Source organism: Podarcis gaigeae, assembly GCF_964106915.1.
Source record: "Podarcis gaigeae genome assembly, chromosome: 2".
In the NCBI taxonomy this organism is placed as follows: domain Eukaryota; kingdom Metazoa; phylum Chordata; class Lepidosauria; order Squamata; family Lacertidae; genus Podarcis; species Podarcis gaigeae.
This window is the reverse complement of record NC_139679.1, coordinates 122,817,425-122,828,034: the sequence shown is the minus strand read 5'-3', so window position 1 is coordinate 122,828,034 and position 10,610 is coordinate 122,817,425. Positions and strand designations below refer to the sequence as shown.

At 46.0% G+C, this 10,610-nt stretch overlaps 1 protein-coding gene across 1 annotated transcript; it reads left to right on the top strand.

Moving 5' to 3' along the window:
* Positions 1-456: 456 nt before the first annotated feature.
* LOC310837838 (uncharacterized protein) lies at positions 457-8,642 on the top strand. The gene is made up of 5 exons (XM_083725004.1): positions 457-584; positions 2,928-3,094; positions 4,597-4,741; positions 5,207-5,272; positions 6,662-8,642. Exons 1-5 carry the CDS (start codon positions 545-547, stop codon positions 7,327-7,329), a joined length of 1,086 nt encoding a protein of 361 aa, XP_083581130.1. The 5' UTR covers positions 457-544; the 3' UTR covers positions 7,330-8,642.
* The last annotated feature ends 1,968 nt before the right edge of the window (positions 8,643-10,610 follow it).

The window sequence follows — 10,610 nt, the reverse complement described above, 5'->3', positions numbered from 1 at the left end:
TTCGTGACTGCTGTCACCAAAGCGGGATATCAAATCCAATATCTTCTTCCTCTTCTCTTCTGCATGCAAAGCTTCTGTGCTGTGCCTTTCCAACAGGGCTCAGCATCAGGGCATCTGTCTTGCATACAGGAGGCGCCAGGCTAATACATATAACCATAGAATTGTAGCGTTGGAAGGGATCCGATGGTCATCTAGTCCAACCCCCTGCAATGCAAGAATCTCAGCTAAAGCACGCATGCCAGGTTGCCTTCCAAGCTCTGCTTAGAAACCTCCCACCACCTTGTAAGGGAAGTCCATTTTGCTATCCAGCAGCTGTTGCTGTCAGGTCTTCAGTTTTGCCAACGGGAGCGCGCATGCGTAAAACTCCCAAGGCTTGCAAAGTGGGGGCAGGTCCTGCCACTCAAGTCTTCTGATTGGGGCAAAGGAACCCAGCCCTGCTTCCTAGAGAGGCAGGAAGTATGATTCAAAAAGCGAGGGAGGCGGAGGAAGGAGAGAGAGAGGGAGATTGCTGAAGGGGCGGGACGCCATCCCTAACTCGGCCTGGATGGAGAGAAAGGAGCTTGGAGCAGGCAAAGGAGAAAGGGGTGCGCAAGGAGGAAGGCGCACGGGGGGGGGGGGAGGGAGGGTTTGCTTTTGGAGGAGGGTTCAAAGGAGCCCCACCCCCAGCTTCCCTACTTAGGAACCCCCTGATGGAGCAGCGTGGGAAGAGGCGCATCCGTGCAACCCACTTGCAATGCGCGCAGTGCTCCTCTGCGCAAGATCCACCGCGATCCAGTATCAGCGCCGTAGTCCTAGGCTATGGAGAAGGGAGTGGGGGGTTGGGGCGGGGAAGACGCCCTTTCTTGGGGGAGAGGGGGAAACGCGAGGGGAAAAACTCCCTTTCTCCGCCCAGTAGGTGCATGCAGGTAGTTTGCAGACTTCTTCTTAAATATCTCATGGGCTGTCACATGGAAGAGGGAACCAGCTTGTTTTCTCCTGCACCGGGAGGGTGGGACCAGAACCAATGGCTTCAGGTTGCGTGAAAGGAGAATCCGACTGAACATTTGGGAAAACTTTCCGACAGCAAGAGCCGTTTGACAGTACAGCGGACGCTCGGGTTGCGAACGTGATCCGTGCGGGAGTCACGTTCACAACCCGCAGCATTCGCAACCCGCAGACGCGGGTCGCTATTCGGCGGTTCTGCGCATGCACAAAGGGCGATTTGGTACAGTGGTGCCCCGCAAGACGAACGCCTCGCAAGACGGAAAACCCGCTAGACGAAAGGGTTTTCCGTTTTGGAGGCGCTTCGCAAAACGAATTTCCCTATGGGCTTCCTTCGCAAGACGGAAATGTCTTGCGAGTTCCTGCGGGGTTTTTTCCCTTTTCCCCTCCTTTTTCTAAGCCGCTTATCAGCTGATCCGCTAATCCACTAAAAGCCGCTAATAGCGCTAAGCCGCTAAACCGTCAACGGGCTTGCTTCGCAAGACGAAAAAACCGCTAGACAAAGAGACTCGCGGAACGGATTAATTTCGTCTTGCGAGGCACCACTGTATTTCTGCATGTGCACAAGCGCCAGAACCCAGAAGTAACCCATTCCGGTACTTCTGGGTTCGGCGCGGCGCGCAGTCCGAAAATGCATAGCCTGAAGCATCTGTAACCCCAAGGTATGACTGTAGAATAGACTCCTTCTGTAGGTGGTGGACTCTCCTTCCTTGGAGGTTTTTAACCAGAGGTTGGATGGCCGTACCTGTCATGCATGCTTTAGCTGAGATTCCTGCATTGCAGCGGGTTGGGCTAGATGACCTTTGGGTCCCTTCCAACTCTAAGATTCTATGATTCTCCAGCTGCAAAGTGGTCACCCAGCTGCCTTGTTTTCAGTGCAGGGTCTTCCAACCCACCCCGTTTCGCTCAGGGGACATAGCCTTGGAGGGGAGGTTATATGGCGAGAGGTGGGGCTGGGATTTGCTGAACTGTTCTTTACGAAGCCGACTCAGAATCCAAAACCCAGTCACATGGGTGATCTGGGTTCTTTGTTCGTTGAATTCATTTCTTACCTTTTTCTCCAAGGAACTGAAGGCAACCTATGTGGTTCTCTCCTTCCCAGTGCAGGTGCCAGGCTGTTTTGCGCCCTGGGCAATGCTAACTATCAAAGCAGTTTACCTACGGGACCACCTCTCCTGGTATGCCCCGCGGAGGACCTTAAGGTCCACAAATGAGAACATTTTGGAGGTCGCAAGATGGTTAGACTTGTCTCAACTAGGGCCAGGGCCTTTTCAGTACTGGCCCCAACTTGGTGGGACGCTCTGACACAAGAGACTAGGGCCCTGTGGGAATTGACATCTTTCCGCAGGGCCTGCAAGACAGAGCTGTTCCACCTGGCCTTCGGTTTGGACTCAGTCTGACCCTTATGTTTTCCCTCCCCTTATGGTTTTGATCTAGGGGCTATACTTTTAAAATGAGGCTGCATTTTAAATTGCATTTTAACCTGTATTTTAAATTGGTGGTTGTTGTTTTTCCTGTTATGTTTTTCCTGTAATTTTACTGATGTTAGTTGCCCTGAGCCCGGCTCTGGTCAGGGAGGGCGGGGTATAAATAAAATTTATTATTATTATTATTATTATTATTATTAGTTATAATACGATAAACAAACAAACAAATAAACAAATGAAAAGAGACCACCAGCTGAGTACTGAGGGAACTCAGTTCACAGTTCACTCAGTTCTCAGTTCACAGATCATATATACATAGATCAGTGTTTTCCAGACTTGGGTCTCCAGCTGGGACTACAATTCCCATTATCCCTAACCACTGGTCTTCCTAGCTAGGGATGATGGGAGTTGTAGTCAAAAAAAACAGCTGGAGACCCAAGTTTGGGAAACACTGACGTAGCGGGGGGGACAAAAGTATGAAGGATGGAATCCTCCTCACTCCCTGTCTCTTTTTTGCAGGCATTTGCAAGCTGCGCCCTATTTTAAAGGACATCTTCACAACAGCTCCAGGTGTCCCAGGAGGGGTCCAGTTTAGGCCTCTTCTTTCATCTCCTCCTGGCAGCACAATGGCCTCCGAGACACCGTCTGTAGAAGGAGCAGAAAGAGCTGCCAGGCAGCCTTCCCAGGTAAGGAAAGGATTTTTTGGGCAGCTTGGATTGAGTCTCTGTGGGCTTGAGTGGGGAGGGGCTCTGAAAGAATATGTCTTTTTAAACTAATAATAAAAAATCTTTATTGAAAGTTCATAAAGTACATAATTATATGTGCACTGAACATAGTGAGACGTAAACAAAAAGAGAAACAGAACCGGTGCAGAGGGATAAATAAAGGGGGGAGGGCGGAACCCAAAACTGCATACTTTGCAAGGTAGTTATTGTACTTCACCAGATCAATTGCAAGAATGGATTCCAAATACCATCAAATTTTGTCCATGGCAAGTCTGCATTTATATGCAAGTTGTTTGTATGTTGCGAGTCTGTATAAGTCTTCAATCCAATCGTAGATGGAAGCCGCATTTTTATTTTCCCAATTCATCAGTACAGTGATACCTCGGGTTAAGAACTTAATTCGTTCCAGAGGTCTGTTCTTAACCTGAAACTGTTCTTAAACTGAGGTACCACTTCAGCTAATGGGGCCTCCCGCTGCTGCCGTGTCGCCAGAGCACAATTTCTGTTCTCATCCTGAAGCAAAGTTCTTAACCCGAGGTACTATTTCTGGGTTAGTGGAGTCTGTAACCTGAAGCGTCTGTAACCTGAGGCACCAGTCTTTTTGCTGTGGTAAGGGCATTGAGAGTCCACTCGTATTGTCCTTTTGTAAGCTTCCATGTGCTGGGTATATAATTATATATACTATAATACACACACACACACACACACACACACACACACACACTATAATAATGCCTTGTTGTCTCCATGGGAGCCAGTGTGGTGTAGTGGTTAAGAGCGGTAGACTCGTAATCTGGTGAACCGGGTTCGCGTCCCCGCTCCTCCACCTGCAGCTGCTGGGTGACCTTGGGCCAGTCACACTTCTCTGAAGTCTCTCAGCCCCACTCACCTCACAGAGGGTTTGTTGTGGGGGAGGAAGGGAAAGGAGAATGTTAGCTGCTTTGAGACTCCTTAAAGGGAGTGAAAGGCGGGATATCACATCCAAACTCCTCCTCCTCCTCCTCTTCTTCTTCTTCTTCGTCTTCTTCTTCTTCTTCGTCTTCTTCTTCTTCTTCTTCTTCTCCACCACCACCACCACCTCCACGTTTGGCCTTATATCAGAACATCCTGACAGATGGGGGCCAAGGGCCCATCTAATCCTGCACTCTGTTCCCACAGAGGCCACCCAGATTCCTGTGGGAAGCCCTCCAAGTGAGACCTGAGTCCAATAGCCCTCTCCCCTCTTGTGATTCCCCGCAGGTATAACTGCTTCAAATTTTGGAAGCCGACGATAGCTGTCCTGGCTAATAGCCACTGATAGCTTTTTCCTCTCTGTGAATTTGTCAAGTCCTCTTTTCGAGCCACCCATCTTGGTGGCCATCACTGAAAGATCTCAAAGGGACAGCATCCAACCACTGTGTTACCCTTGCCTATCAGGAGGATGGTGCATGGTGAACCTGTTACCGTATTTTTTCTACTTCCAGGGCCTGATGACCTTCCGGGCTCTCTTGACCTTTGAGGAGGTGGCTGTGTTTTTCACGGAAGAGGAGTGGGCCCTTCTGGATCCCAGCCAAAGGGCTTTGCACAGGGAAGTCATGGAGGACAATTATGAGACGGTGGCCTCGCTTGGTAAGGACACTTTTCTTTCTTATAACAATAACAATAATTTATTGGCTGGTTTCCAATAATAGGGAACCAGGCGGAGGGCCTTCTCGGTAGTGGCACCCACCCTGTGGAACGCCCTCCCACCAGATGTCAAAGAGAAAAATAACTACCAAACTTTTAGAAGACATCTGAAGGCAGCCCTGTTTAGGGAAGTTTTTAATGTTTAATAGGTTATTGTATTTTGGTGTTCTGTTGGAAGCCGCCCAGAGTGGCTGGGGTATAAATAATAAATTATTATTATTATTATTATTCCACAGCATCATTCAAAAGTGATCTTGCTGGGACACAGGACACAGACATGTTCTATTCACTTCATGCAGGAGTCACAAAATCAAAATAATACCTTTTGTTAGCTTTTAAAAGGCTCGACTTTGAATTGCTGGGTATTATGTGACCAAACCTAAGCCACCTTCTCTGATTCCTTGACAGAGTCAGACCTCAATTCCTGTTGGAAAGGAGAAGATCTGTTGGGAAGAAAAAGAGAGACATCATCAGGTAGGAATTAACTTTGTTTGGAAGCCATCTTCATAATTTACTCACCTGTCTGCTACTTTGAAAGCAGTTTCCAAACCTTCATTTCAGGACCCTGGTGACATGTTTTGCATATAGATGATCTTAGATTTAATCCCTGGAATTTTGTGACTGCAGCTAAAGTCATTGGAATCATGGAGCAGCTAGTGATCTTCCCAGTTTGGCCTCTTTCCCAGCTTCCCTAGACTTCTGTCCTCCTCCTTATTCTTGTAGAAATGTATATACCACTGTTGTTACAAAGGAGAAGATACCATGCGCATCTAATTTTAATGACATCATGTGGTATATGGACCAGAAAGGAATAAGAGGTTGTGTGGGATTCTGGAATGCTCAAAAGGTGACCTTGATTTCAGCAGGTCAATCACAGGGGGCAATCACATAGATGCAAAAAATCTGAGAAACACCTAATTGGGCTCAGTCTGTGATTGTTTCTGCCTTGAAATTAAATGTGATTCTTCTTAAAAGCAAGGTACAATAAAATAAAGACATTGCTTTACAAATACTAATGGTATTAAAACAAATTTAAGGCAGCAAAGGACTATTATCAATAAACTTATTATTCCAGGGCATTGCAAAGAATACCCATGTTTTAGTGTCTTACCAGGTTGAATTATGTGTTGTTGGTGGTGTTTAGTCGTTTAGTTGTGTCCGACTCTTTGTGACCACATGGACCAGAGCACGCCAGGCACTCCTGTCTTCCACTGCCTCCCGCAGTTTGGTCAGACTCATGCTGGTAGCCTCAAGAACACTGTCCAACCATCTCGTTCTCTGTCATCCCCTTCTGCTTGTGCCCTCAATCTTTCCCAACTTCAGGGTCTTTTCCAGGGAGTCTTCTTTTCTCATGAGGGGGCCAAAGTCTTGGAGCCTCAGCTCAGGATCTGTCCTTCCAGTGAGCACTCCGGGCTGATTTCCTTAAGAATGGAGAGGTTTGAGCTTCTTGCAGTCCATGGGACTTTCAAGAGTCTCCTCCAGCACCATAATTCACAAGCATCAATTCTCGGGCGATCAGCCTTCTTTATGGTCCAGCTCTCACTTCCATACATCACTACTGGGAAAACCATAGCTTTAACTATATGGACCTTTGTTGGCAAGGTGATGTCTCTGCTTTTTAAGATGCTGTCTAGGTTTGTCATTGTGAATTATGTGTACCTGTCTATAATAAGCTAATATAATCATTGTTATTATTGACCAGATCTTATCAAACTATTAATACACAATAGGAGATGTACTTTCCCCCTGGTTCTTGGGAACAGTTTTTCTGTTTTGCTGATTTAAATAAAAGTATTAAATTTTTAAAGGATGAAAAAGAATAGAGATAAAACATGCTTTCCCCTTTCCTTCCGCACTCTGCAGATGATGTACAAAACAACGAGCTACATAGGAAACCACATATGGAGTCGTCGGCAGCAGCCAAGCCTGAAGTTGGAAAAGAGATGCTTGGAAATCACAAGGGACCCAGAATGCCTGAAAAAAGAACATACACTGTGATGAAATCATTTACCTGTATGGAGTGTGGAAAGAGCTTCAGTCTGAGCTGTAACCTTATTACACATCAGAAAACCCACGCAAGGGAGAAACCATTTAAATGCAGGGAGTGTGGAAAGTGCTTTAATAGGAGGAGCAGCCTTTGCAGACATTTGAGAACCCACACAGGAGAGAAACCATTTGAATGCATGGAGTGTGGAATGAAATTTAGAGCAAACAGTAACCTTACTGAACATCAAACGATCCACACAGGGGAGAAACGGTATCAGTGCATGGAATGTGGAATGAGATTTAGAGTGAGCAGTAATCTTACTACACATCAGAGGACTCACACCGGGGAGAAGCCGTTTAAATGCATGGAGTGCGGAAAAAGCTTTACACAGAGCAGTAAACTTACTGTACATCAAAGAAAACACTCAGGGGAGAAGCCATTTAAATGTGTGGAGTGCGGAAAGAGCTTTACACAGAGCGGTAGCCTTACTAAACATCAAAGAACCCACACACGGGAGAAAACGTTTGAATGCATAGAGTGCTGAGAGCACCTGAGTCTGAGTAGTCACCGTACTCATCATAAAAGAACTCGCAGAGGGGAGAAACCATTTCAATGCAGGGAGTGTGGAAAGAGCCTTAGAGTGAGTAGTAAGCTTACTTCACATCGAAGTACACCCACACGGGGGTGAAGCCATATAAATGCAAAGAGTGCAGAAAGACCTTTTGGCAGAGTAGTCGCCTCATTCATCATCAGAGAATCTACACCAGGGAGAAACTATTTAAATGCATGGAATGTGGAATCTGTTGGAGTAGTCAGCTTACTTATCAGAGAATCTACATGGAGGGGCCTCTGGGGAAAGCAGTAGCACTGGAGAAAATCTCTGATTAAGACCTTGAGGGATTCATTGCCTGTTGTGGTACACAGTCCTGAGATTCCTATGGAATTCTGTTATTCCAAGTAAAAGCAACAAGATGTTGGTTTGAAGAAATCCTGCTTACGGCTGCTTTGCATAGGCACACACCCAACACTCATTAAAGCCTCTTTAACAGCCTAGTCCCCTACACAATCCATAATCTAAACCATGGTTCTCAAGCTCCTGTCTTCAAGGGCTGTCCTGAGTGACTGAGAAACTGCTGAGCGTATTTCTGGACCATTTAATGATTGTTCTGAAGTTTAGCAATCATAAGGTACTGTTCTAGATGCTGTACAGTGGTACCTCGGGTTAAGAACTTAATTCGTTCTGGAGGTCTGTTCTTAACCTGAAACTGTTCTTAACCTGAGGTACCACTTTAGCTAATGGGGCCTCCCGCTGCTGCCGCCACGCCGCTGCTGCGCGATTTCTGTTCTCATCCTGAAGCAAAGTTCTTAACCCGAGGTACTATTTCTGGGTTAGCAGAGTCTGTAACCTGAAGTGTCTGTAACCTGAGGTACCACTGTACAAGGAATTCAAATTTCAAACCAACAAAATTCAGTGACAAAGCAATAAAGGTCCTATTAAAAAATCAATGTGGAGAATATTAAAAATACAATTAAAACACAATAGAAGTATTTGATATGATAGGTCCGCCACACATTCTGTGGTCCACAATCCTCAGTTTGGGAACCCCTGATCTATGCCTGGTTTTCACCTCAACTTACTATTGGACCTCATATTTCAGCACAGGAGCTTATAAGATTTGGAAGACTGGAAACAAGTTTCCAAGGATGAACTTTTTGAATGAACTTGGACTAGTTCATTCTTGATAAGGATGAACTGGAACTAGTGCTAGTTCCTTTTTTAAATGGGTTTTCCAAGCACTGGTCCCATAAATCCCATAGAAGCTGCTACCCTTAGCATAGTGGCTTGGAACAGGGAGGGGAAGTTCTGCTAGATTTCAAGGCCTGTCCCCCCCCCCTTTTTTTATTTATTTCTGGATTTCCTGCTCAAGATCTGTACATCCTCTTTTTCCTTGTTTATTGTGTGCTTTTTATGCTTTGTGCTTGCATACTACCTTAAGCTACCCAAAACATTGGGTCCTGATCCACAGGCTGCCTGCTTCATCAGATCCTTTCCGCAGTGATTTTGGTTTTCACATTCCATCTTGTTGGTTACCGTTTTGGCAGGCCTAGTTCCCCATTCTTACAGACGGCAGGGTGGCATTTTTATGTGTTAGTTGTAGCTCGCCTCTGTGGTTTTTTTTTGGGGGGTGGATAGGTGGGGGGCAGCTACATGTCATGTAAAAAAAAGGCCTACCATGTTACATAATAGCCATTGCTCATCAATGGAAAAGAAAGCAGTGGTTTTCTTTGGCTTGAACCTCTGTAGGGGAACGACCCAGCGGCTTTCCCAAGGTGAATTCTAGGGCTGGGCCAGGCTGGGCCACAGTGGGGCAAATTGTGAAGGGGGTACAAATATGGCTGCTTGGGATGTGACAATACATACTTCCTCAACTAGGGCCAGGGCCTTTTCAGTACTGGCCCCAACTTGGTGGAACACTCTGTCACAAGAGATGAGGGCCCTGCAGGACTTGGCATCTTTCCGCAGGGCTTGCAAGACAAAGCTGTTCCGTCTGGCCTTTGGTTTGGACTCAGTCTGACCCTTGTGTTTCCCTCCCCTTATGGTTTTGATCTGTGGGCTACTTTTAAAATGAGGCTACATTTTAAATTGCATTTTATCCTGTATTTTAAATTGGTTTTCCCCCCATTAATTTTACTGGTGTTAGCTGCCCTGAGCCCGGCTCTGACCAGGGAGGGCGGGGTATAACTAAATTATTATTATTATTATTATTATTATTATTATTATTATTATTATTATTATTTCCTGATTCAGAACTGAATTTTGGTAGCAAGCGAAATACAAGTGGATGCCTGGGGGAATAGAAGGAATGAGCCTGTAAGTTGGCAAAGCTTGCCACAAGTCAACAATATGATGCAGCAGCAGCAAAAAAAAGAAGCAGCAGCAGCAGCTAATATTCTTGTCTGTACTCTCAGAAGTATAGTGTCCAGATCAAGGGAAGCAATAGTACAGTTCTTCTCCTTGGTCATGAAGTTCTGTGTCCAGTTCTGGGCACCTGAGTTTAAGGAAATTGGCAAGCTGCGACATGTGCTGAGGTTTATCAAGATCATGAAGGTTCTGGAAATCTTTAAAGAGGAGAAGGGTGAGGAGAAATCTTGCAGCTCTTTTCGTTTAGTCCTCCAACTGGGCAAACGAAGCGAGCTCCGGCTCCTAGAGGGGCAGGAAGTCTGGTTCCTAGAGGGGCAGGAAGTTAAAATCAGCTTCCTAGAGAGGCCGGAAGTCTGGTTCCTAGAGAGGCAGGAAGTTTAAAATCTGCTTCCTAGAGAGGCAGGAAGTCTGGTTCCTAGAGAGGCAGGAAGTCTGGTTCCTAGAGAGGCAGGAAGTTTAAAATCTGCTTCCTAGAGAGGCAGGAAGTTTAAAATCTGCTTCCTAGAGAGGCAGGAAGTCTGGTTCCTAGAGAGGCAGGAAGTTTAAAATCTGCTTCCTAGAGAGGCAGGAAGTTAAAATCGGACACGACTAAAGAACAACAACAAAAACATGAGGAAAGCAAATTCTATTTACACAAATGCAAGCGCAAGTCGAGCTCTTCTTCAGGCCTGTGCTCACCTAACTCAGCTAAAATATGGTGGGCTGAGATAAAACCTTTGCTATGCAAGATAAAAGTAGAGTTGGAACGGACCCCAAGGGTCATCTAGCCCAACCCCCTTCAATGCGGGTCATATTATGACACTTTTCCTGTTTGGGAGACTGCTGGCTACCGCTTTTTGATTTATGTTATTTCCCCTTAGTGTTGTTTTAAAAAAACTCCCTAAGAGCGTGCTAAAAGCTCG